General features: G+C 51.8%; 1 protein-coding gene across 4 annotated transcripts; it reads right to left on the reverse strand.

Moving 5' to 3' along the window:
- Positions 1-211: 211 nt before the first annotated feature.
- Positions 212-17,925, reverse strand: SDCBP2 (syndecan binding protein 2). Of its 4 annotated transcripts, XM_033433397.2 has the most exons (9): positions 17,777-17,925; positions 9,767-9,839; positions 9,036-9,102; positions 8,303-8,403; positions 4,166-4,324; positions 3,335-3,510; positions 3,084-3,255; positions 989-1,080; positions 212-730 (listed from the first exon to the last, which is right to left on the reverse strand). In XM_033433397.2, the coding sequence occupies exons 2-9, from the start codon at positions 9,818-9,820 to the stop codon at positions 676-678; spliced, it is 876 nt and encodes a 291-aa protein (XP_033289288.1). In that variant the 5' UTR covers positions 9,821-9,839; positions 17,777-17,925; the 3' UTR covers positions 212-675. The 4 variants fall into 4 exon arrangements, with proteins under 4 accessions (XP_033289288.1, XP_033289287.1, XP_049555842.1 ...); XM_033433396.2 differs by lacking the exon at positions 17,777-17,925 and having other exon boundaries at positions 9,767-10,760; XM_049699885.1 differs by lacking the exons at positions 3,335-3,510; positions 17,777-17,925 and having other exon boundaries at positions 3,084-3,293; positions 9,767-10,767.
- Between the last annotated feature and the right edge of the window lie 9,086 nt (positions 17,926-27,011).

The following is a 27,011-nucleotide window of genomic DNA, read 5'->3' on the forward strand; positions in this document are numbered from 1 at the left end:
AAGCCAGGGCCCCCTTCCAGGGCCCCACACTGTCCCCCTCTAGCCATCCATGCCCCGGACCGGCGGCATGTGACGGTGGCAAAGCCCAGTCACTGCTCTCAGAGGCAATATGTAGCAAAGGCCTTGGTCTCACCACTGCTTAAAAGAAAACCAGCTCTGGCATGTCATGAGACAGAAGATTCTGGAATTTCAGTTACTTTTGAGGAAGGGATTTTATGTAAAATCAAATCTTTATTCAAAGACAGTGACGGGTTATAACTAAATACAGTTTGTGACAAAGAACAACTAAAGGAAAAAGAAACAATTCTCCCAAAAAAATGTATTTGTTCTCTCAAACCGTGGAAATGTTTTACTGGTAGAGGCAAAAGTTTGAAAGGGACCCAGCTGCAACTTTAGGAAGTGTTTAGTCGGCCTGCCTACGTGCCCAGCATTTAAATCGGCTCAGAGAATCACTGCCTGTGGGCCCTGCCCCTGCCTTAGCCCAGTTAAGAGGCTGAGGCTGCAAGGAGGCCAGTGTGTATAAAGGACAGGCCCATGTGATCCAATGTTGCCCCACCCAGAACACGCCCGCCTCGAGACAGCCCCGCCCCCAGGCAGAGGCCTCCACAGTCTGTCCCCTGAGGACTCTCCCTTTCCTGCTGGAGGGTGAGAGGGCTGAGCTGCTCTCCCGTGGCTTCAGATGTCAGGGATGGAGTGGTCCATGGTGTGGTGGAGCAGGGCTGGGGACAACCTAGATACAGCAACAAGGACAGTCGCCAACACTGGCAGCACCTTCCCCCATCCCCGCAAAGCCTGTGCATGCCTTGTGGACCCTCACTTCCGAGTCTAAGACCTTCAAATCACCAGAAGCCACTGGCTAGTGTGAAGGGAGGCAAGGGCAGGAGAGCAGAGGGCAGGCTGGTCTGGGCTCTGCAGGAGCCTTGAGGAAGCCTGGGTGGACGGGAGGTGGGGAGCTGAGGGGGGAGGGGCAGGAGGGGACCAGGCTTACTTTCTGACCATGTGCGCATAGATCACAGTGGGCATGATGGCCAGGTTGATGACGTTCCCGGCTGTGGCCAGAATCTCCGTGACTTCTTTGTCCTGGAGAAGGGGTGAGTGAGCGGTCACCCCGGGGGCCAGGGGAAACTCTGAAGGCACCTCTGTGGAGACGTCAGCACGGCCCCCGCTGAAGGATGCCACTGACATTCTGACATCAGGGACAGGGCTGCCCCTCAGGTGAACCAGAACGTGGGCCTCCCACCTGAGGCCCTGTCAGTAAAATGAGCGTGCCCCTCCCACCCTCAGCTCGAGGGCCTGTGTGGGCCTGACACCTAACAGGGCCTCACAAACGTGACTGTCCCCAAAGAGCCCTGGGAATCTCACCAAGCACACATGTATGCCGTTGCCCAGGACCCCGTCACACTCGGGTTCTGGACCCAAAGCACAAAGAGAATAACCGTGCAGTGGGGGCACAGCAGGGGCTCCCCCACCCTCTCCCCTGGGCTCCTGTCAGCCTGAGCTGAGCCCGTGTGGTACTTCTTCCTCTTACATCTTGTTGACTAGTGAAAAGAGAGGCCCGCAGAAGCCATTCAGATCATGGGGAGAACAAGAAACAAAAGGCATCTACACAAAGTGTGCCAAACAGTCCAAAGACAAACGCTATGGCCATTAGAAGAGCCTCTGGCCCTTACTCAGACACCATGACCTTTACTTTACACAGGTGTCTAACCCAGGTATGTGTTTTCTTAGCTGTTCCAGGATAAATGGGAGAAGATGTGCTAGGTGGGACTAGTGATGGCCACAGAGTAGAAATAGACAGACCTTTGAGAAGATAAATGATCTCAAGACGCATAGCTATCTGGGGCCATTCAGCAAAGGGACAGGCCCAGTCCTTAGAGCCTCACGCCATTGTTTGGTAGGATAACTGATAAGTTCATAGGGAAGCCTTGAACCATCAGTGAGGACGAGAGAATCTGCAGCACATTTCAGAAGGACTGCTCTCCAGAACAGATAAGAACAAAGAACTGCCATGCTTTGAAAGGAGTGGGTCCACTCACACCCAGCAGAGCCAGCCCCTCAGAGCTGGTATTACTGTACTCAGCTTTTTAGCTACAATGGATTCCCTTTGGACTGTCATGCCTAATCCCCAAGGAAGGGGAGAGATGCAGCAGGAGGGATGTCAGACAGACATTAGGAAGGACTTGCTGGTCACTATGCTCATGAGCCAGCAGGACAAGCCTCCAGGGAAGGTGGGGAGACTGTCAGGCACAGGGAGGAAGATGTGCAACAGGAATGGTGATGGTGATGGCCCTTGTGAAGGGGATAACTGGCTTAAAAGACTCTGCCACTTGTGGAGTGAGATGCCACCGCCCAAGCCACCTCTACCCGGGGAGCCCTACCTGTGAGCCCCAAAGCCCTGGCTGCAGCAGGGCAGGGACCCTCACTCTAAACCACAGCTGGGATTAAGAAGCACTCTCGGTCCTGGTGGTATCAAGTCGGGATAAACCACTCTCACTTATCCAGGGGCCAGAAGCGGCGTGACTCATCCTCCTCCAGGGTCCATTCCCCAAAGGCACCCACCCCCGAGTCCGGGTCACAGCACTGGGCCTAGACCACTTGCTCCTTCTGTATTTAAAGATAAAACTCGCCATGCAAACCCCCTTGGGAGGGCAAAAAAAGAGGTCAGAAATGGACTTCTGAAGAGCAATTTTCTAAAATATTCCTATTACTGAACAAGATCCAGGATACAAACAGAAGTGCCGCACAGAGTAAGGAGGTGTCCATGCAGCCAGGAGCCACCTGGGCACCTACGTCCTTACACAGGTCATCAACCACCCCCACCCCCACCCCCCGGCTCCCTGTCACACCTCTGGCCTCCACGTGTAAGTAACAATAGCTTATATTTACTGAGCAATTACTTTGTGCATGCACTGTGCTCGAAGCTCTGTGTACCTTGTCACATTGAATCCCTGTGGCAGCCTTAGGATGAGGAACTGAGGCTGGGGTGGGGGCAGCAGCCCACCCACAGACACGAACCTGCCTACCACCTGGCGTGTCCCAGCCCCTGACGTCCCGGGACAGAGCCGCTGCTCTGCCTAGCTTACCTTCAGCCCAATGACGTTCTGCCCGTTCACCTCGCACACGTAGTGGTTGATGAGGAGCCCGTTGCGGGCCGCAGAACTCCCTTTGACCAAAGAGATGATCTTCCCCTTCTTGATGACGAAGCCGATATGGCCTGTGCTGTCCTTGTGCATGGTGACGGTCCTCTGGAATGGCCTGGCAGGGACGGACAGTGAGCTGGGCCTGGGGCGTGGCTGGGGGTGGACAGAGAGGCTCCTGGGACCCAGCTACTCACCTGTCCCGGACAACCATGACAATTTTCTCAGCCGACGCCTTCTTCACCACCCGGTGGGCTTTGTCTGTGCTCCACCCGACACAGTTGTGTCCATCAATCTGCAGGATCTGGTCCCCAAAGCGCAGCCCCACCAGGGACGCGGGGGTGTTGGGCTGGACCAGCTGCCCAAAGAGCCCCTGGGGGAGGCGGTCCCCACAGTCAGCTCTCCCGGCCCACCATGAGCCCAGCTCCCTCCTCCAAGCTGCTGTTTGCCTCCCGATCCTCCCAGAGCCTGCAGGGCACTGGGACTGCAGCTCTGCGCAGCAGACAAGGGCAACCCCATTTTCCTGGCGAGGAAACGCTCCAGGCCACACAGCTAGGAAGCAACGGAGTCAGGAATTCAACCCCAACTGGAGGCTGCACCCCCAACCACTGGACTACAAGGCCTCTCACACTGGCATCCAGGGCCCCCGGCTTCCACTGTCTGCAGACAGCCGCCCAGAAGCCAGATCCCTTTGACTGGGGGGCAAGGAGGCAAGGAGCCCACGGAGGGGCAGGTAGAGGATCCCTGGCGCAACCCAGAGCCAGCCCTCGGGCCTTGTAGGAGGGGCTTGAGAGAAAGAGCCTGGCCTAGGGTCAGGTGGGCCTCGGCTCCCAGCCCGCGCAGCCCCTTCCTTACTGTGGATGGGGCTCCCTGCTCTGCCTCCTCTCCCCCTGGTGGACGAGGCGGCCAGAACCCCGGAGGCGCGCGGAGGGCGGGCAACTCGGGCAGCGGGCAGGCGCTGTCCAGCACGCGGGCTCGCCCTCCGCCCTCCGCGGGGCCCTTCCTCTCCCCCCGACCCCCAGTCCCACCTTGTCGATGGCCCGCAGCCGCAGCCCCGTCTTGCCGCGCTCGTCCTTGCACAGGTGGATCTCGCGCACCCCGGGCTTGACCTCCCCAGGCAGCACGCCCAAGCTGTTCCCGGACACCGGCGCCACCACCTGGTCCGGTGAGGGGCCCGAGACCGCTGCCTGCAGACATCAGAAGAGCAGGCGGTCAGCCAGCGCCTGGGGCCTCGTGCCACAAGAGTCCCGGGGGTGGGAGCAGGGATGGGGTAAGGAGAATGGAGTGGACCCTGGGTCGTAGTCCACCCCAGCTCACACACTTTCCCGCGTGCGGGCGAGAGGGAACATGGCTCAATGACGCCACTAGGGGGCGTCAAAGTCCACACCCCTGAAAAACAGCCGGGAAAGTAGGGAGAGAAGAGAGGACAGGTAAATAGGAAAGGGGTCCTCGTTTTCCAAGGCAAACTGGGGTCAGGAGAAGAGCCCTTTAAAATCCACTTAAAAATAAAAGTTCCACAGAAAATAGTGAACGATGGGGGGAAATGGGCTCAAGTTGATCTCTGCCTTGAAAAAAATTAAGGTAAAATACCAAAATGAGTGAGTGCTTTCCCCCTAAGATCTGGAACAAGGTCAGGATGTCCACTCTCACCACTACTATTAAATACAGTAATGGAAAAACTAGCCAGAGCAATAAGGCAAGAAAAGGAAATAAAAGGCATAGAGATTGGAAAAGAAGACATAAAATGGTCTCTATTTGCAGATGAGATGATACTTCACTAGAAAATTCCAAGGAATCTACAAGTAAACTCCTAGAGTTTACTACAAGTAAACTACAAGTAAACTCCTAGAACTCATAAGTGAGTTCAACAAGGTCACAGGATACAAGACCAACATATACAAAAAAATCAATTGTACTTCTAAATACTAACAATGAACATGTGGAAGCTAAAATTAAAAATACAATACCACTTACAATCACTCAAAAAAAAAAAAAGAAATACTTAGGTGTAAATCTAATAAAACATATGCAGGAATTGTATGCTGGAAATGAAAAAAACACTGATAAAAGATATCAAAGAAGATCTAAATAAATAGAGAGATATTCTGTATTCATGGATTGGGAAAACACAGTAAAGCTGTCAACTGTCCCCAGATTGATGTACAGATTTAATGCAATTCTTATCACAATCTCTACAAGATGTTTTGTAGATACATGCAAGGTTAGTCTAAACTTTATATGAAAAGACAAAGGAACTAGAATAGCTAAAACTATTCTGATAAAAAGAATAAAACAGGATTAATCACTCTACCAAATTTCCAGATTTATTGTATCGCTACAGTAATTAAGACAGTGTTGTATTGGGGAGCGACAGACACATGGATCATGGAGCAGAAGAGAGAATCCAGAAATAGCCTCACACAAGGAGGGGCAACTACTTCTTAACAGAGGTGCAAGAGCAATTCACTGGAGAAAGAAGAGTCTTTTCAACAAATGGTGAGGGAGCAACTGAACATCCGTGGGCAAAATGTGAGCACGGACTCCACAGGTTATACAAAAATTAACTCAAATTCAACCATAAATTTAAACATAAAACTATAGCAGTTTTAGAAGTAAAAGGGAAAATCATTAGGACCTAGGGCTCAGTGAAATTTCTTAGGACACTAAAGCATAATCCACAAAAGAAAAAAATCAATAAATTGGACCTCATCATAATTAAAGACTTTTTGCTCTGCAAGAAACCCTTTTAATACGATGAAAGGAGAAGCTACACAGTGGGAGAAAATATTTACAAATCAAATATCTGACAAAGGGGTCTAGAATAAAGTCTCAAAAGTTGACTTACAAACACAATCCATTTAGAAAATGAGCAAAAATATGAAGAAACATTTTACTGAAAAGAATATACAGCTGGTAACTGAGCACATGAAAAGATGTTCAGCATCACTAGCGTTAGGGAAATGCAAATTAAGACAATGATAAGTCAATGCTACACACCTACCATAATGATTAAAATTTAAAACAGTGATAATACCAAATGCTGGCAAGGATGTGAAGAAACTGAAAACACTCATGCATTGCTGGCAGGAAAATAAAATAGCACAGCCATTCTGGAAATAGCTTGGCACTTCCTTTTTTAAAGAATTAACCATACAGTTATAACACTACCTAGGAATTGCACTCCTGGGCATTTATCCCAGAGAAACAAAAACTTACATCCGTACAAAAAGCTGTACACAAACATCCATAATAGCTTAGTTTATAATAGACAAAAACTGGAAACAACTAAAATGTCCCTCAAGAGGTTAAACAAACTGGGGGTACAGACACACCATGGAACACAACCCAGCGATAAAAAGGAATGAACTGTTGATACAGGCAACAGCCTCGAAGGATCTCCAGGGCATGATGCTGAGTGGAAAGAGTCCATCTGAAAAAGTCACAAACCGCGTGATTCCACTTACATAGCCTTCTGAAATGGCAAAATTATAGGGACAAAAACACGCTAGTGGTTGCCAAGGGGCTGCGGATGGTGAGAGGGAGGCTGGGAACGATTATGAAGGGGCAACACTAGAGATACCTTTGTGGTGATGACATAGTTCTCTATCTTGATCGCGCTGGTGGTTACAGGTGATAAAATGACATTGAACAACAGACACACATTGTACCAATGTAAAATGCCTGGTTTTGACGTTATAGTGTAGTTACATAAAACGGAACCACTGGGAAAACTGAGTGAAGAGCACAAAGGACTTCTCTATCTTCTCAACTTCCTATGAATTTATGATTACTTAAAAATAAAAAGTTAAAATGAAATAAAATAACTAAAAAATTTTAATTATAAAAATGCATTATCTGTCTTTTTTTTTTTTTTTTTTTTTGCGGTACGTGGGCCTCTCACTGTTGTGGCCTCTCCCGTTGCGGAGCACAGGCTCCGGACGCGCAGGCTCAGCGGCCATGGCTCACGAGCCCAGCCGCTCCGCGGCATGTGGGATCTTCCCGGACCGGGGCATGAACCCGTGTCCCCTGCATCGGCAGGCGGACTCTCAACCACTGCACCACCAGGGAAGCCCTATCTGTCATTTTTTATCAAAATTTAGGTTGTCCTAATTATTGGGCCAAAGAGGGATTAAATCAATGGATTAAAATTGGACTATCTGCAACATGACCTATTTGCTTCATGTGTGTACTTCCCTACATGACTGTCAAGAGCGTCATTTTGGAGAAACACCCCAGGGTGTCACCAGTTTTTCTCAGGGTCCCACATGTCCTCATCCTTTCTGATTTTTCCTATGAAATCCTCATTTGTCAGTGTGGCAGTTCTCATCCTCATTTCCATCAATTTCATGAAATCCTGCGGCCTTAGTAAGATTTGCATTTGCACTGTGCAATCGATTTGCACTGGACCAGGGAGGGGCTGGCAGACAGGGACAGCTGACAGATGGTCCGCAGGGAGGCTGGAGCTGATTGGGAGAGGGTTTGGGACTGATTCTATAGGTGAATACATTTTCAGGAGTGAATATTTCAGTGTTATGATTTCCTTTGCTCCCTGAAGCCATGCGGAGCAGGAATCAAGCATTATTGTTTAATTTGGGGAGTGGGGCTGGATGACAAGCCCCTTCCCACCGGGCTCTGCCTAACCATGCAGCTGCTGTCAAGTCACAGGCAGCCCTTCAGTAGAAGCACCCAGGCTCAGGCCAGGTTTAATGTCCTCCCTTCTCCTCCAGCAGGCTCAGGCCAGCAGGTCAGAGGTCAAAGGGCAGGCAGTGGCCCTTCAGCCCCAAGGCCCGCAGGAAACCACGAAACCCCACAGCACTTTTAATGAAGGCTGAAAATACGAAGTGCCATCAAAAAACAGAGGCGCAGGGGCTTCCCTGGTGGCGCAGTGGTTGAGAGTCCGCCTGCCGATGCAGGGGACATGGGTTCATGACCCGGTCCAGGAAGATCCCACATGCCGCGGAGCGGCTGGGCCCGTGAGCCATGGCCGCTGAGCCTGCGCGTCCGGAGCCTGTGCTCCGCAACGGGAGACGCCACAACAGTGAGAGGCCCGCGTACCGCAAAAAAAACAACAGAGGCGCAGCAACGCTGGGGAAAGAGGAGATTCAAGTCTGTTTAAATGGTAAGACCAAGAAGGAGGGCCCATCAGGCAAAAGACAAATACCTACACTGGCACCTTCTGGAATCTGAGGCAGGTTCTGCTGGACTTCGTGGCTGGAGAACGAAAGACCAATATAACCTTCTAATTCCGCCAGGTTTGGGTACAAAACTGATGGGAAGGGAAGGAAGGAAGAAGAAAGGCGTTACTCCGGGCCTGAGATTAGCCACACCTGCCTGGCTCCCAGGTGGTCACTCATTTTTATTAAGAAACAGGGCCTGGGGATGCTGTTTACTCCCAAGAATGCACTATACCCCTGAGTTGGCTCTGCACTCCCAGGAACGCTCACTGGCACTGTGGGTCCTCCCCTCAGACGGTCTGCTTTCTCCAGGAGCAGCCTGGGACGCTGAGTACCTCATGTATCACTTTGGTGTTCAATTTAACTGATTTTATTTGGCACCGGCCAGACCCGAGGGCAGCGCTGGGGACCTGTATGGTGAGGAGGAGAAGAGCTGGGCCTGAGTTCAAGTTTGCTACCACGGGGCCTGAATCAAGACGGCCACGAGCAGCTCCAGGGCCACCACACACGTCCTGGTCTCCACATGCAGCCTTCCTTGGTGGCCCCAAGTCAGGGCAGTCAGTGGCCTCACAAAGCTGCAGGTTTCTCAGTGTCCCCCTCAAAGGGGGGGTTCTAGGGAGGGTCAACCTGCATAGTGCCCACGGCTCAGCGGCAGGAAGGACGCAGGCTCTCGGAAATGTCCAGCAGAGGTCACTCTGAGGCAGGAGAACCCCAGCCCACTCACCTGAAGGCTGGGAGTCTGTTCCCTGCCCCGGCAGGGCGGGCATCCTGGGTACGGCTCTGGCCTCCGCCTGGGGATGGATGGGGAGTGCCAGTCAGCTGTGGCCATGAGCCCCAGAGCCCTTGAGGCCTGGGGCTCCCTGAGGCTGGGGCTCAGGGCATTAGGTATGCTGGCGGCCTGAGGGGGGGTGTCCATGACCCTTGGAGTAAATATGGCGTCTGCAGATGTCCACGCTTCTGGAAGGAGGTTCTCCCAGGGGCCCGCGACCCACCAAATGTCACTCGTTTACTACCTGAGGCAGCCAAGGCAGATTTTCAGTCGAAAAGCCCCCAGTTCTCAAAACCCACTAGGCCCTCATGTGGGACGGAAGGAGAAAAGGGCTTCTGGGGGCCGAGTAGGCCAAACGCCACGACCACGGGGGTTTACTCTGGAAGCTTGTCCTAGAGCACGGGTTCTACACGAACCCGGATGCAGGAAGCACTGGGATAGAGCAGGCACCAGACGGCCGGTCTGCAGCTGCTTGGTCTTCTCCACCTGCTGTAATTCCATTGCCTTGGCCTCTGGACACCTGCTCTGCCCAGCAGGCCCTGCAGTGGGGACCTGCATGCCCTGGGGCCAGTCAGGAACTCCCAGGGGTCCCCAGCACTTGACCCAAGACAAGCCTCTCTTAGCTACCCTGGCACAATCCAGAAGGCCCCGTCAGGGGACCCCAGGCTGGTAGCCTGGCACTTTACCTGCATGGCTTGGTCCACCTTCAGGTCCTCCAGAGATGGGTACAGGGTGGACATGGCTGCTCTTTGGAACACGCTGCAGGGCACAGAGGGTGAGGAGGGCTGAGGGCTGAGAGGAGGCACGGACATGTGCCACTCAGCACTCTCAGGACGAGAAAGATGTCACAAAGGTATTATTATCCCCATTTTAGAGATGGGGGAGCTGGGATTTGACCCAAAGTCTGTTTGGTTCCCAAGCCTGTGCTCTCAACCCCGCAAAAATCCCATCCCACCATGTTCAGCTGACTCTGGGCTTTAGAACCTGAGACCCAGGGTCACCTAGCACATGCTGACCAGGCAAAGCAGGATTGGGGGCCACGTCCTTCCCTGTCCTGTTTCAAAGGTCAGAGAGGCTTATGAGGTCTGATCACTCAAGACCTAGATCCAGTCCAGCTGGTGGGTAGTGAGTACCTGCTGTATACCCGGCCACCGTCAGGGGTTTGCACAGCATCATCCCGCAACTACGCAGGGTTCAGTCCAGTGTCAAGTGGGCGGGGACTTAATATTACAACAGAAAGGCAGCAGGCGCTTTAGGAGTCCTCCCCAGCCCCCACAGCCCTCTCCATCTCTGGGCATTTGAGCTCCTGCTGCATACCAGCCACTTCCGGTCTCACTGGTGACTCTTGATCTTGACCACAATGAGGTAAGGCCAAAGGCAACTCTTAAAAACATGCACACAAACTGTAGCAGAATTTATACACTCAGTAGAGTATTGCTCCAGAGGGAGAAGGAAATGGGGGGAAGCACGATAAACATTTACTGAATGCCTTCTACCTGTCCAGAGGAGAACCAGGGACCTCAGAGCAAGGTACCAAAAGAAATTCAAAGAAATTACCTCACAGAAATGCTTTATTTCCTTCCTAGTTGAAATGTGAGGAAGGAGCAGTTTGTCTTTCTGGATTCTTTTCCGTTTACCCACTAACACATTGTCTCTGTCACGTCTCCGGGCCTTTGTTGGGCCAGTCGTCACTAGCTGGATGTCTCTGCCCCGCCCTCCCACCCTGGCTTCTCAGACAATGAGGTCACTGCTGCTCCCAAGGGCCCTGCCCTCAGAAGAGACTCTGGGCCAGCCTCCGGCCCTGGACTCTTCAATCGTCCTCAGTCTGTCTTCCCACCTGAACTGCAGTTCCTTGGGGTCAAGGGGTGTCCTATTCACCCCACTGGGCCCACATTCTCTGGACCAGGTCCAGATCCTCTGGGCATCTCCCCTGAGTGACCCACAGGGGCTAAGGTCATCTTCATCCATCCCTGTTCCTCATCCTTCCTCTGTACCTGCTGCCTTGACCCTTGTATCAACCTTAACACTCCCCAACGACCTCCCCCATCCCTCCTAATCTGCCGTCAAATCCCATCTCTCCCACATCCCATCCCTAATCCCCATGCTGTCTGCAGACCTCCACCATCTCCCCGCCCTTCTGCAGGTACCACAACATCTCCAATGAGTCCTAGCTCCTCTATTGTTGTTCTCCAGCCGCCAGGCCCTTTCTGCATGAGGCTGGAATGTCACGCGCTGCTGAAAACCCCCAGTGGCTCCACACTCTCAGAATCAAGCCCACATTCCCTTTACGATTCCTCCAAAGATTGGAACTGGTGGCTCAAAGGCCAGATGCAAACATTGTAAAGCAATTATACTCCAATAAAGATGTTTTAAAAAAAATCTGTTGCCAAGTGCTTTATACATTCAAACTAGCCCCCTAAATGCATAACTCAAGACGCTGCTTTTTTTTTAAAATTAATTAATTTTATTTTTGGCTGTGTTGGGTCTTCATTGCTGCACGCGGGCTTTCTCTAGTTGCAGCGAGTGGGGCCTACTTTTCATTGTGGTGCGCAGGCTTCTCATTGCGGTGGCTTCTCTTGTTGCAGAGCACGGGCTCTAGGCACGCAGGCTCCGTAGTTGTGGCTCAGGGGCTCTAGAGCGCAGGCTCAGTAGTTGTGGTACACGGGCTTAGTTGCTCCGAGGCCTGTGGGATCTTCCTGGACCAGGGCTCGAACCCATGTCCCCTGCATTGGCAGGCAGATTCCCAACCACTGCTCCACCAGGGAAGTCCAAGACGCTGCTTTTAATAATCTAACTTCACATTGCTCCTGAAAAACACGACATTCTGGCAACCCTGGACCGCTGCTGAGTGGCTACAGCTGAGTCGCAGCTGACTCCCGGGCGTCCCAGACCCCACCAGCCTCTGCTGTCTCTTACATCAAGACCGCTTTACTCACTGGCACTGAGACCCTATAGACATTTGCTTGCACCCCCCTGCCTAATTCTCCTGCTTTCTTTTTTGTTTTTTTTTTAAAGGAGATGTTGGGGGTCGGAGTTTAATTTATTTATTTTTGCTGTGTTGGGTCTTCGTTTCTGTGCGAGGGCTTTCTCTAGTTGTGGCAAGCGGGGGCCACTCTTCTTCGCGGTGCACGAGCCTCTCACTATCGCGGCCTCTTGTTGCGGAGCACAGGCTCCAGACGCGCAGGCTCAGTAGTTGTGGCTCACGGGCCTAGCTGCTCCGCGGCATGTGGGATCCTCCCAGACCAGGGCTCGAACCCGTGTCCCCTGCATTAGCAGGCAGACTCTCAACCACTGCGCCACCCGGGAAGCCCTCTCCTGCTTTCTTTCTTTCCACACGTCCTTCTCCCAGCCCCCACCCTCAGCTTCAGCCATAATGAGCTGCTTTCAGATCCTCGAATTAATCGAATTTTCTCCTGTCCCCAGGCCTTTGCATGTATTATTGTTCCCTCTATTTGGAATACGTTTCTACCCCCTCCACTCCCTGCCTAGCTAACTCCCAGTTATTTTCAAGTCCCAGACCAGAGGCTCTTCGCTTCGGAAGCTTGCCTTGATTTGTGCTCCCCCCGCCCCCAAAGCCCCCTCCTCACCCAACTCATGTTCCTACTCTGTTGATCACTCACTACTCCTGTAGTTGCCTCTTTGTCTACCTATTGGGAGTTCCAGAAGGGCAGGAACTGGACCTTCTAATTTGCTATGGAACTCCTAGCCCCTAGCACGGACACCAACGCAATAATATTTCCAGAAGCAATGCATTCTGCCTGGGCTTCCACTTTTCTCCTTGTAAAGTAAAGCTCTGATGTCCTATGGACATGCACCTTCCTAGGATGGAAACAAGGATGAGAGGTCCCAAACAGGTTTTGTTCGCCTCTCGCAGACTTGTTTTGTTTTCATTTGAATTAGTGCCAACATTTTAAAATCTGGAGATATAAAATTCTTCACTTCTAACTTGTACAGAAAAGAAAAATCACACTATTTGGCAATGCAAGAGCAGGAATCATACACGGCAACAGTCAGCCAGGCCCAAGTCGCAGCCTGCCATAACATGGGGCTGCACGCACCTCCTTGCTTCCCGAAGTGCCCATCCAGCTGACTTATGCTGCCTGCTTGGCTCCTGCAGGCAGGCAGCTGCAGATCTTTGCCTTAGCCTTTGGGGCAGGAATGATCATCTCAAGAGGACAGGGATTGTCCTAGGGGGTGAGAGAGACTGGCCCTGACCTCCTTTAAATCAGCTGGGGGAAGAGACCACTTCGTCTGTGGTCTTCTCCACTGTGCACACACTCTGGGAAACTTTTATCTCGGGACAGTCCTCAGGAGGTACCATTTGCCAAAAACATGCCCTGCTACCAGGATCACACATGAACGACAGGTGTGAAAATTAGGCACTCCTGCCCTGCTTTTTCAAACACTAAAGCTGCAGAGCTGGTTATATTTTAACAGCTGCCCTCTGGGAGAGCAGAATCAGAGATCTACTTCTTGGAAATCACTCCCAGGCTAAGACCACACAACCCTTCCTCTGTGTCTGGGACCCTTTCACCATTGCCACCTACTCTCAACTAAGGTTTGGGCCCTGGGTGGAATCAAGAGGCAGGTTTAGCGGTTCATGATATAGTGGGGAATGGCTCCCTGCCAGCAAATATGCGTGTCTCATTCAGTCATCCATCTACTCATTCACAACACTGGAGTGTCCACTGCGTGCTAGCAACACTGGATCTGTTTCAGTCATGCTGATCCCTCTGCTTGGCACACCAGCCTTCTCTGCATGGTGCTCTTTCAAGGCTCAGCTCAAATGTTTCTTCTCTGGTTGGCTTTTTCAGACCATGGGACCCCCTGCTAGTTGGCCAGGTCTTCATGTGTTCCCAAACTGACTTGTACCGCCCCTACTGTCAAGTTATTTATCATATTGTGTGATTACTATCTGGGTATTTCCTCATACCGGGCCCCAAATCGGAAGGGTGGGGACTGTGTCCTGTTCACCACCCTATGCCTCCCCACCAAAGCAGCACCCAGCACATGGATGCCGGCAAAAATTGCTACTCGACTGAATAAATCAGTGGTTTTCCAAGGAACAGATTGGAAATTTGTGGGGGCATTTTTGGGTGTCACATGACTGAGGGGACACTACTAGCATTTAGGAAGCAGGGAGTAGAGACCCAGACCCCCTGTAATGCACAGAACAGCTCACCCCAACAAAGCTGTCCTGCACAACTTTCCAATACCCTGCCAAACCTTCATGGAGGCAAAAAACCTGTTTATAACCTGTTTTATATACAAATACAATGAAACTTTCCCTGGTTTTAATATACAATATATTATCCAGAAATGTATACACCAGCTTAACCGAGGAAGTTATTGTTTTGTTCACCATTGTGGAAAATCACTGTCAATCCTTTTGAGCACAGGTGAGTCACCAGAACGCACCCATGTGTGTCTGCGTTTGTAGCTGTCACAGTGATGGCATGCCTGTATACAATACATTTAACCTTCGACTCAAGATGCCACATAGAGAGACTTCCCTGGTGGTCCAGTGGTAAAGAATCCGCCTTCCAACCCAGGGGAAGAAGGTTCCATCCCTGGTCGGGGAACTAATACCCCACACAGCCAAACAAACAAAAGATGATGAATGTAAACTTTGGCAAAACTTAGTTGAATACTATCTATTAAATCCAAACTTTCTCATTTTAAGTTAGGTACAGACGTGACCAGGCGTCATCCAGCCTGAGTTTTTACATAATGAAGGGCATATTCGTTTATTATAAATTACTTTCATTGCTCTCATTTCTCCTTTATAGTACAGAGAGGGCATCACGTTTATTTTTTTTTAACCCGGGGTGGGGGGACACTGAACCACCACTCAAGACGAACCCGCCCCCTCCCTCAGCCTCAATTTCCCGCTTTTTGAATGCAGCCAGGCACAAAACTCCGAGCACTCGGGCACTGGAGAAAGCCCCAACGGTTCCTAGGGTCTGTTCTTCACCCCAGGCCTCAGTTTCCCAATCTGGCCAACGATCTTGGATCAAAGCTCTTCAAACGACTCCCCACCCTGACGCTCCGGTAGCTCCAAACTCCGCCTGAGGCGACCTCCCCTGGTTGCTATGGGTTACAGCGCCTGCGCAAAAACCCCGCCAAGCCACTAGAACGCGCCGATAGGGCGCGTGCGTGTCACCCGCACGGGGCTGCGCGTGCCTACGGGCGCTTCCCAGGGTATCCTGCGATTGTGGGGTGGCAAATGGCGGTCTCCTTGCCCCGCGGGTTGCTGGCCGGCTAAACTCACCCGGCTTCTTGCTTTTTCCCTGGTCGGGGAACTAATACCCCACACAGCCAAACAAACACAGCGTTAGGCAAGCCTCCCTTCTCTAGACCACAGAATCTCATATTTGCCTATTCATCATTCATTCCACTACTGTTTATTAAGCACCCACTGTGAGCAAGGTCTTCTGCATTTCCTGGGTTGGATTTCCACTGAGCTGTATTTGTTTGCCTGTCGCCCTCTTTGGTCAGGAATGTCGCTCATTTCTGAAGCCCCAGTGCTGTGCCCACTGCCTGCTACACAGCAGGCATCCAGTTACTGTTCCTTAAAGAAGTAGAAAAGCAGACCCAAGGGGAAGAGAAAGCCCCAAAAAGTCCTTTGAAGAAAAACCCTGGCCTAGAAGGGGAGTAAAAACAGTGCCCTGATGAGGTAGATTGAAAGGCTGGCTCCTGCGGTCTGACCATGGAAGAGTTTGCTCAGTTCGGTGCTGATGACTTCCCGAAATTAACTGGCTCCTCTGAAAAGAAAGGAACCCATCTAACCTATCTCACCCAGAGAAATTTTCCTCTCCCACTGCATTTTCCAGGATTTCCATCCCTGAGCTGCTGTATTCTGAGCAATAACAACTCCCACAACAAAGCAGCAATCAGGTCCTCAGAGACCAGCAGGGCTGAAAAGGGGTCGCCAGCCCCCATCTTTGGACTTCGGAATGAGAACACTCCTTTGGAACACTTTGTTCCAAAGAGCTGAAACTATGGGACGCCCACTTGTTCCCATGGACAACTCATCCATCCTTCAGAAGACAGCGTGCGGGAGGGAAGCGTGGGTTAGAGTGTCAGAGGAACAGCTCCTGGAAGGCCAAATTAGCCCAGGGACGTGGTGAGTTGGAAGGGAAGAGGCTGTTGCTAAGCCACCAGCATATACTCCCCTCCTTCTCTCAGGCTGCACTACCTGCTGGAGAAAAGCTGTGGACTTCTTCAAGGAGTGCGGACACTCCTGAACCCAGGCGCAGGAGAGGCAGGGTGAAGCCAAGGACCTTGGAGGCAGGCAGGATGGGTTCAGACTGCTGCCTCTGACTTGGGAGAGCAAGCATGGACAAGTCCCTTCGGCATGTCATTCATTCCTTTGCAATATGGGTAACAATACTTGCATCACAGAGTTATTGTGGAGATTAATTAAAAGATTCTTAAATAAAAGAGATACGTATAGAAAGCACTAGTACATAAAGGGCATGCAGTAATCGTTAGCTATTGTCCATTCAGTACATTTACTGGGCACCTAAGTCCCAGTACTGTTCTAAGTACCAGTAATAAGGCAGGGAACAAAAGAAAAATCTGTCCTTGAGTGTCACTTTCTAGCTGGATTAAATAAGTGCTTATGTCATGTTAGGTGGTGGGAAGAGATGGGAAGAAAGATAAAGCAGAGTGGAGGGTAGAGCCTGGAGGTGCGGAAGAGCCTCACTGCCAGCGGGTGGGTGGGTGGGGTGACAGGTGGCTTTTGAGTAAAAGCCTAAGTGGGGAGGGAGAAGCATTGAGGCTGAGGGCAAGGCACTGCCCTCCGTTTAGGGAACATCTGACCAGTGAGACTGAAGTCAGTTCATAAGGGAAGTAGCAGGAGAGGAGACTGGAGAGGTAGCGAGAGGGACTAGGTCCTGTCTAGTGGGTCATGCCGAGGGCTTGGCATTTACTCTGATGAGATGGGAGCCCCTGGAGAATTCTGAGCAGCAGAGTGACATGGTCTGACTTTCATCTGGAGGATAGATTAGGGGACACGGGTGGACAGCGAGCCCAGGCGAGAAGTGATGGTGGTGCAGTTGTTAGTAGTTGGGGCCACCGTATGTACAGCAGCCAGTGCAGTGCTGGCCCAGCACACGGCAGCCCCATCTTAAGCAGCATTTTCTGAGGCTTGCTGTGTGGAGGGCATGTTCCAGCCCTTTATATCCATTGCCTCATTCAGTTCCCCTGATTGCATGGGAGTTCCCGCAGGAGGAAACCAGTGTTCAGATCAGGCCACTGGCCCAGTTCCCCCAGCAGGTTCTCCTTGCCGTGGTAGGGAGCTTGTTAATGGAAACAGCTTCAGGCAGAGAAGTAAGTGACAGAAACTGAGGCCCCCACTCAGTTCCCTGTGGGAGTTGCTCTTTGGCTTTCCAGGGGCCCATTTCAAGGAGCAAAGTGTGGGTCCCATCTCCGTGAGAACTGACCCAGGCAGTGAGGAGGAGCCTGGAGCCCTTGTGATGTCTGGATAAGTATCACCCAGCCCTTGAACCTGGCCCAGGGCTGGGCTCAGAAGAGGAAGCCCCAGTTCACATTTCACTGCCAGAGAAAAGCACTTTGAGAGAAAAAGGCCTGGAAGTCCCAGAAGGGTCAGGACAGGGAGGGAAGAAGACAGGTGAGAGCAGGTCTCCCTTATCCCTGTGCCCACCTCTAGGGGCCCCTTGCCCCACTCTTACCTGCAGGCCAGGTGCTGCTGCTCGTCCTTGTCTAGCCACTGCTGATGGAGTCTGGTCCCCTCCCTGGAAGGTGGCGGCCCTTGTCCCAGCTGGGTTCCTGCTCCCTGGTCAGCTGACTCACCCAGGACTGGGATGGGCCCAGGTAAGGACCTGCGGCTGACTCAGCCTGCCCCTAGGTCACCAGGCTCAGAGGAGGGCTTTGGCCGTAGTCTGGATGTGGAGGTGGGGTTAGGGGCTCACAGCTCCTGTTGAGAGGGTGATGAACCAAGACTTCTTGGCCTTGAGGAAATCGGATTTGGATTGGACAACCAGTCCTGCTGAACTCACTGAGGGCAGTTTGATGGGTCTTAAAAAATGGCCGTACCTGGGCTTCCCTGGTGGCGCAGTGCTTGAGAGTCCGCCTGCCGATGCAGGGGACACGGGTTCGTGCCCCGGTCTGGGAAGATCCCACATGCTGCGGAGCGGCTGGGCCCGTGAGCCATGGCCGCTGAGCCTGCGCGTCCGGAGCCTGTGCTCCGCAACAGGAGAGGCCACAACAGTGAGAGGCCTGCGTACCGCAAAAAAAAAAAGGCTGTACCTTGTGACCCAGCATTTCCTCTTGTAGGAATTTGTTACAAGAAAATAAACAAGTAGGCAGTGAGGTCTCAGGGCCCACCGTGTTTCTTATAATAGAGAAATCTAGAAATCCCCAAATGCCCATCGCTAGGGCCAGTTAAATAAGGCAGCATCTGTGGAAGATCACAAAGCTGGCAACGTCATTAAGGAAGAAGCCATGAGGAAGTGTTCCGGCAAGACATTGAAAAATCAATATCATGATAACCATCTTGTGTTTTGTCTTCATTTTTTGAAAAGTGAATATGCACTGAAAACAGTCTGGGAGGGCATATCCTAAAACGCTGGAAATCCGGATGGTGGGATTGTGGGTGGGGCTTTGGTTTGTACTTTTGTGTCTGTTTCAAGGTGGTGGGATTTTGTTTTGTTTTCTTTTGAAGTTAGTTTTTGCTTTGAATGTTTATGATTTTTGTAATCGGGGGGGATCAAATTAAGGTTAATTGTTTTAAAAAGGAATTTAGATGGGTTGTCTCCAGGAAGGAGAACTAGGGGGCTGTGTGCTGAGGTGGGAGGGGATTTTTGAATAGCGTACTTTTTGGTGCCTTTTAAATTTTGAAAAAATTTAACTTTTGACTATCCCTCCAAATAATCATACAAAATTAAACAGAAAAGGGGGAGGAATTTAGCAGAGGTCCTGGTGGGTTTGGATGTATAGAGGTGCCTGGGGAGGGCCGCAGCCCCCCGTGCTGGGTGGTCCTGGGAGGAATGATGCAGGGCAGCCGCCCAGGGTGGGGTGAGCATCGGGGCTGCTCGGCAGGCCAGGCGGGCCCACGTCACAGTCCCCATGACGATCCTGGGTGGAGGGGCACTAGCCTTGGGCGTCAGATGCTGACCGGGGCCCAGCTGGTGTTCAGCCCATGCAGGAGACACTGCCAGCCTCAGGGGCTTACAGCCAAGAGGCCCACGCTGGAGACAACAGCAAGAAGCAGGATCCACGGCAAGAAAGGCAGTGGCCAATAATGGAGCCCTCATGGCCTGCAGAGTACGAGATCCGGCCCCAGGTGCTTCACAGTCATTATCTCCGGGGCTCCTGCCATCCCTGTGAAGCAGGTGAGAGGCAAAGTCCTTCTCTCAAGTAACACAGCTGCAGAGTGCCTCCAAGCCTCTGTTTTCTCATCTGTGAGACAAATGCACTTGAAGCTGAGGTGTGGACACACCCAAGGGCTGAGCCATATGGTCCTGAAGCATGTGGTAAACCATGAGTGATGGACTCACCTTAGGTCAGGTCTTCAAGACCAAAGAAAAGTAGAAAATAGAGACCCTAAGTGAACCAAGTGACACCACTGCCCCCATACACACCTCAGTTCACTCAGCCAAGGTCTAAAAGGGGCCTTTTCCAGAAGGGTATGGAACTTGCCTGCGGTCGCACAGCACATTGGCACAGATCTGGGACTAGAACCCACATCCCCTCACCTCCACCTACGTGCAGGGGCACTCACTCCATGCCCTGGTGTTACAGCCACCTCCACCTCTAACTTCTCTCCTGTTCCAGCCAACAATTAAGTACTTTTTAATTTTAATTTTATTTTTTTTACATCTTTATTGGAGTATAATTGCTTTACAATGGTGTGTTAGCTTCTGCTTTATAACAAAATGAATCAGTTATACATATACATATGTTCCCATATCTCTTCCCTCTTGCATCTCCCTCCCTCCCACCCTCCCTATCCCACCCCTCCAGGCGGTCACGATCTCCCTGTGCTATGGGGCTGCTTCCCACTAGCTATCTACCTTACGTTTGGTAGTGTATACATGTCCATGCCTCTCTCTCGCTTTGTCACAGTTTACCCTTCCCCCTCCCCATATCCTCAAGTCCATTCTGTAGTAGGTCTGTGCCTTTATTCCTGTCTTACCCCTAGGTTCTTCATGACATTTTTTTCCCTTAAATTCCATATATATGTGTTAGCATACGGTATTTGTCTTTCTCTTTCTGACTTACTTCACTCTGTATGACAGACTCTAGGTCCATCCACCTCACTACAAATAACTCGATTTTGTTTCTGTTTATGGCTGAGTAATATTCCATTGTATATATGTGCCACATCTTCTTTATCCATTCATCTGATGATGGACACTTAGGTTGTTTCCATCTCTGGGCTATTGTAAATAGAGCTGCAATGAACATTTTGGTACTTTTTGTTGGCATCCCTTGCCCAAAGTCCTCAGTGGCTCCCTACTGGAGGGGGAAGCAGGGAGTGTGAGGATCAGAACTGAATTCCCGGGCCTGACATTGACACTCATGGTCCAGCCCCATCATTACCATTTCAGCCTTGTTCCCCCAGTGCTTCTACCCCAGCCAAGCCACAATCCTCTCCACTCCCACCTCACACTTCCATACCTTTGCCTGTGCTGCTGCTTCTCCCAGAATGCCTTCCCCCTGCCCCCATTCCACCTAGCCATACCCACTGAGCTCGTCTTCCAGGAAGTCTCCCTGTCACGCCCATCCACGTGGCCTGTCCCGCCTCTGAGGTCTGGATCAGACTGTGCTGTCCCGTTCTGTTCTTTCATAGTAATCATCTTGTATTGTTCATCTGTCTTAGGCTACAAATTAGACCGTAAGTTCCTTGAGGGTACGGCCTAGTTATTAGATCTACAGTGGCTATTTTCAAAATGAAAACTGGAACCTGTGCTCTGACCAGGGTATGTTTCTGCTTTGTTATACATTTGTATGAACAATCTCCAAAAGTCTAAACCATGGGTATCCAATGTGGACCATATACTTGGAAACTCTCTAACAGCACCCTTCACAGATCTGAGTAATCAGCCACTTTACCCCTTCCTGCTGAGCCCAGAGGTGGCTCAGAATTCTCTCACAGTAATGTTGCAGGTAGCTAGTGCCACCTGGATTTGGCCTGTGAGATGAAACCTCTGTGCCATCTGGAATGGGCACTCCCTGAGGGCAGGGACTTGTCTGTGGGGTTCTTATCCATAGGGCCTAGCATCATGCCTGGCACATAGTAGGCTCTCAGTAAGTATCTACTGAGTGAATGAATGCCCCTCCTAGAAAAGTCAATCTCAGTTATAAATGTAATGGCTAACTCATTTAAAATATGGGCTGGGCTGGGGCATCGGATCTGTGTCCCAGATCTGTGACATTGCACAAGTTACTAAACCTCTGTGAGCTTCGGTTTCCACATCGACAAATGGAGTGTTGGTACCTGCTTTACAGGCTTGTCCTGAGGATTAAATGAATCATGTGCAGTGCCTAGGACGTGGCTGGCACCCAATAAATGTAAGTTTCCAACTTCCTCTTGGAATGAGTCCAGCTACAAGTTACAGAAACAAAAGTCATCGGTTCAAGTGAAAATCGGGGTGCTTTTTGGGGAAGAAGGGAGAATGGCTGCTGGGCGGAGAGAAGCACCAGCTGTGCACTTCTACCCTCTGCATGGAATCGGGATGGCGTAGAAAACCCAGGTTACATCACCACAGCTGCATCAGTACCACTGAATGATAACAGGAAGTGCTCTGTCTGCATGCTGGGCACTCTGCTGGGCATGGGGTAGAACCCGGTCTCACATTGTTCCCAGCAGCCCCCAGATTCAGAGAGTGGAGCACCTTGCCCAAGGTCACACAGCCTGAGTGTGTGAACAGGCCTTGGCTGTGAACTGAATGGGGCCACTGGGGCTCCGGGAGCCTTTCCCATCCCCACGCAGCTGAGTCATGGATTTCCCAGGTGGTGGCCAAGGGCCCTGGTGAGTCAGAGGCCCGGTGGGGGGCTGACCCCGTCACACTTCACCCCACTTAGTCCTGCCCAGGACCCCAGCCCCTTGCTTGGAAGCACAGGCACCTGCCAGAGACTACAACCTATAATGCCCTTACAGTACCCCAAAGTGATATCCTAAAGGGGCATATTGTATGGCTGTGGAATCCCAGCCTGGCTGGGCTTAAATCCCTACGCTTAGGCCACGTGACCTTGGGCAGGTCACTTTACCTCTCTGGGCCTCAGTTTCCTCACCTGTGAGATGGGGAGAATGATTTCACTTTGTATTTATTAGCACAGACAAAGTACTGCGGGGCTCATGGGAAGAGCCAGCTAAATTTGAACTATTATAATATGCACATTATTGGATTTTTGCATTATCCAAGTGAGAAAAATGTATCCACTACTGTTCTAAATGTGATCAAAGATCAAACAAACAGAAATTACTTGTATCCTTTCTGGAACATAAATCCAGGTTGGATCCTCCCTCAGACGGTCACTGTAGAAGCTTCCAGCAAGAGGGAAGCTAAGGTCCTCAGAGGCCCCACTGCTGTAGTGGCCCAGCTATCTGCGCCCTCCCCTCCTCTGTTCTTGGACTTGGATCCTGTATTTCTCCAAGTGCACTGACCCCAGCCACCTGCAACAAAGACCTCTGGGCAGGGAACACTTGCTAAAAATACAGATCCCAGGGGCACAGCCAGGCTTGCTGCATCCGGCTCTGCATTTGACTTACCTTTCCAGGTGATTGAGATGTGAACTATAACGTGAGAACGGATGTCCTGCTCCTTCCTGACCCAGTTTCTTCTCAGATCCAATGCCTACAGAGAGCTAAGCATGAGGCAAGGGGCTTTCCATCCCTCACCTCCTTTAAACCCCTAAAACATACAACAAATGACCATTGGGGAGTTGTGACAGATAAAGGAACTGAGGCTCAGAGAGGTATGCTGTGGGCCCATGATCACATGTGGTAAGCCGTGGACCTGGGATTTGAACCCAGAATCTGTCTTCTTTCCCCTTGCAAATGCTGCTCTCCCGTAAATGTGGCTGTGCCTGAGTACCCTCATTAGTCTGGGCCGGGGTCTAACTTTGTAACTTGCTGGTGAAAGCTGGTTGCTACAGCCAAGCTTCTTGGCCAAAGGCACAGGAGGAGCATCTAAACATACCGGGCAGCTTGGGGTAGGGAAGGTGTCAGCATTTGGGCCTGAGCTGGGGTTTGTGATCACCCGTCAACAGAAACCGGCTGCGGGTTACTTAAGCAGGAAGGGAACTTACTAAAGGTTACTGGGGAGCCCATAACCTCTGAGAGACTCAGAGAGCCCAGCCTGGAGGTCTCATGGCCAGATCACCCCTCAGCCCCCCACCATGAGGCACTGACACAGCAGCCTGTCCCACTGACACCCAGATCTTGGCCAGTCCCTGCAGAACCTCTGTCCCTGGTGACTCCAGACACTGGATGTAGGCACTGCCAAAGTGGGTCTGTGTGGCCCCTGCCTCTTCGGCCATGGATTCCCTCAGAGCTCTGTGCTGGGGGGTGTGACTGGGGGAGTCTGGGTCCTGTGCTCAGCCCTTCTACAAAGCGTGCTGGTAAATTGAGGCTGCTCTGTCGGAAGTGTCATTAGGTGGGGAATTCACCAGACATGGGAAGGTGGCTTGAAAACAGGGCATCCAGTAAGAATGCAGATGTCCAGCTGAGACCAGGAACGGGTGGTCAAAGACCCAGCAGTTGCTGAGGGCTGCCATGCACCAGGCACTGTGCCAAGTGGTTCACATCTGTTAGCTTCAATCTTTAGCTACAGAAATAATGCCCAGTTTACAGATGAGAAAGCTCAGGCCCAGGATCATAAGATGCGTGAGTGACAGGTGACGCTATCGAGCCTGGGTCCATCAGACACCTGAGCCAGGGCTGGGGACCACCAGGACATACGTGATTGCTTTCTGCTTCCTGTGACTGGGACCAGCCCCCCACCCCTCCAGACTGCACACCTGCCTTTCACCTGCCTCCTGCACGCCTCCTAGCTCAGCAGGCTGACCCCTCAGCATCCCTGGGAGGGAGGCAGGGTGAGTACTATTATCCCATTTTATAGATGGGGAACCTAAGTTGCGGGGAGGGATTTGTCTAGATCAGGAAGCAGTCATTGTAGGTCTGAGGTCTCCCCACACCGGCCTTCTCTCACTTACTCTCTGCCCCATTTCCTGGGGAGGCCCGGCTGCTCTTCTGAAGGTGGCTTGGAGAGCCAGCTGGGAACACCCCACCCACTACCTTAGCCTGGCAGAGAGCCAGCTTCTGCGGGAGGCTGTGGGGTGGGAGTGCGGGGGCCCTGGTGCAACTTGGGCAGGAGAAGGAAGGTGAAGAGAGCCCTAGAATATACGATCAAAGCCCTGCTTCTCCAGCTGTTTGAGTTGCTCTGCCAAAGAACTGCCCTCCTCCAGGGCTGGAGAAATGTCCCCAGTGCCTTCAGCCCACCCAGAGATATCTCTTCCAGCCCCTTCTGTGACTTACTTGATACAGTAGGGCTTTGCTAGCTGGGTACAAAAGCCACATGGGAATTGTGGCCCATCTTCCTAGACAGTCAATTTTTATAGGAGATTTTATGACACCTTCATTAGATATTGAAACTTCTTCCCAGTCTTCACAATTTTCACACTCACTGTCAACCACCTGTACCACCCAAGACAGCTGCTGGGGCTGCAGCCTCGACAGCTATGTTTCTAGTAGCAGGAAGGAGGAGGCAGAAGGACCTCCAGCTGAGTCAGCTCCTGTAGGAAGCCCACCAAGAAGTCCAAGTGGACTTCAACTTACTTAGGCAGCAAGAATCTAATCACGTGGCCACGCAGTGGCATGCGAGGCTGGGCATGTTGCCAGGTAATACTGGGGCTCTGTTACAAAGGACAACGGAAGCGTGGGTACTGCATAGGCAACAAGCAATCTCAATCACTCATGTCAAGATGTGCTAAGGTCCAACAAAGGGCCACCTCAGCGTCACCTGGTCCCTGCTGGGCCGAGACACCACAGGTGTCCAGCCTGGGCTTTTGGCATCACACATGCTGAGCCAGACCTCCATCAGGCTGTGCACCCCAGGAGGCCATACTCCTCTGCCTTAAACACCCCAGGGCCAGGGGCCCAGCAGCTAAAGACCCCTACAGCCCAGAGCCCACTATAAGTATTCAGACCAGTCTAGCCCAAACTGTTCACCCTGCCCTGTCTTGTCTTTCCCATGGAAACCCCAGTAAAGGCTGTGGCCTAAGCATTCTCCCCTGCCCCTCCTGAGCACCCTGGGTTCTTCCACATGTGGCACACATGCCTCCTGTCTCTAGGACCTGTGCATAGAAGAACCTTCGTTTTCCTGAGCCTCTCCTCTGTCTCCTCTGTGGCTGCAGCTGATGGGCCATCCCATAAAAGAATATGAAACAGGTCTCCAGAGACAGAACGTCCTCCACGCCATTTCTCAGCTCCATCTTGGTTTTCCTTTCCAGAGATCCGTACTAGTCAAGGGAGGCGAGGTCGTACTGCAATAATAACAAATAACCCGTCTTAGCGGCTCCCAACATGAAGTTACTTCCCAGGCACCTGCACGTCTACGGAGGGCTGGCGGGGCTCCCCCCAGGGCCCAGACCATGGGGCAGCCACCACCTCAAAGGCTGTGCGAAGCCACAGTGGAGGAAGAGGGTCTCCACCTGGCAACTGAATGCTCCAGCCTGATGTGACACAAGTCACTTCTCCTCACACCTCATCGGCCAGGGCTGGACATATGACCCCACTCGGTCACAAGGGGACAGGAAGCGCCTACTCACATGCCTGGAGGGCAGAGCCTGGGAAATAAATGGAGCATGACCCTAAGGACCACCTCAGGCCTCTGTCTGGGGTGTCTGCCAGGCAGCTGTGGTCACCTGTGCAGGGGCAGAGGGAGCAGCTCTGTCTTGGGGGTGAGGTGGTGCTGCACTGAGCCCAGCGGGGACCCACCTGGCGTGAGGGGGCTGAAGAGAAGAAAGACATCTGACACCCCAGAGCCTGGGGTTGTCATGCCAGACAGGCCTTCCAATCCAGCCAGGAGCCAGGTTCCTCTTCTGCAAAACTGGAATAGTATTTCCCATCCGGCAGATTTTAGTGAGGATTAATTAAAATACACAAGTAACATGGGGAAATGCGCCTTTATACTCCCAGCAGCCTTCCACGGAAGGAAATAACTTTTCAGTGGAAGGCCCTCTGCCCTGTGAGCCCTTTGATGAACTCGTGTGGGAAAATTTGACAGCAGGAGCTTGGTGAAATGCAGCTTGGGGGAGGCAGGTTGGAAGGGGCTTATTTTTAAAATTGTGCTTAAAAAGCACAAAATATTCTTAAGATTTCTTTGGGGGCGACCTTGTTTATATGGGATGGTTTGGGGGGAGTTGATGGAGATTATGGGGGCATCCAAGCCCCCACAACTGCCCCTATCGAAACTGGGAACAGATCAATTTTTCTGTATAACAGGAAGAGAAGATTTGGGGGTTCCTGCGGCAGTTCACAAGCTGGGGAAGCAAAAAGAGGGGAGCAGGAGAGGGAAGGCAGCGTGATGACAGAGGGTGGCGTGTACATAACCGCCAGGGAAGTCCTCTGGGTGCATGAAGGCAGCAGGAGGCTACTCTCAGAATAGGGTGAGGCTTTGAAGGTGAGATGTGATGTAAGCCGCAGTTCCTTCCCACTCCTCAGGTTTTGAGCAAACTCCCTCTGATGACAGGAGGCTCACTCCTGCACAGCGGTCAGTCAACATGCTGCTCTGTGCTGTCCATGTCACATCAAAGCCAACCGTGGACATGGAGGCCTGCTCTGCTTCCTGGGCAGAGGATGATGAGAAAGCATATCAAAAACCGGATCCTGGGCTTCCCTGGTGGCGCAGTGGTTGAGAGTCCGCCTGCCAATGCAGGGGACACGGGTTCGTGCCCCGG

The sequence above is a fragment of the Orcinus orca genome, chromosome 16, assembly GCF_937001465.1.
Source record: "Orcinus orca chromosome 16, mOrcOrc1.1, whole genome shotgun sequence".
Classification (NCBI taxonomy): domain Eukaryota; kingdom Metazoa; phylum Chordata; class Mammalia; order Artiodactyla; family Delphinidae; genus Orcinus; species Orcinus orca.

Excerpts from the sequence above, each read along its gene's own strand:
- SDCBP2 (XM_033433396.2), bottom strand. The coding sequence starts at position 9,892 with ATGTCCGTGCCTCCTCTCAGCCCTCAGCCCTCCTCACCCTCTGTGCCC. Across the intron at positions 8,404-9,035 it reads AACAGACTCCCAGCCTTCAG|TTTTGTACCCAAACCTGGCG; the intron begins GTGAGTGGGCTG and ends CCTTCCCATCAG. Across the intron at positions 731-988 it reads TATGCGCACATGGTCAGAAA|GTTGTCCCCAGCCCTGCTCC; the intron begins GTAAGCCTGGTC and ends TGCTGTATCTAG.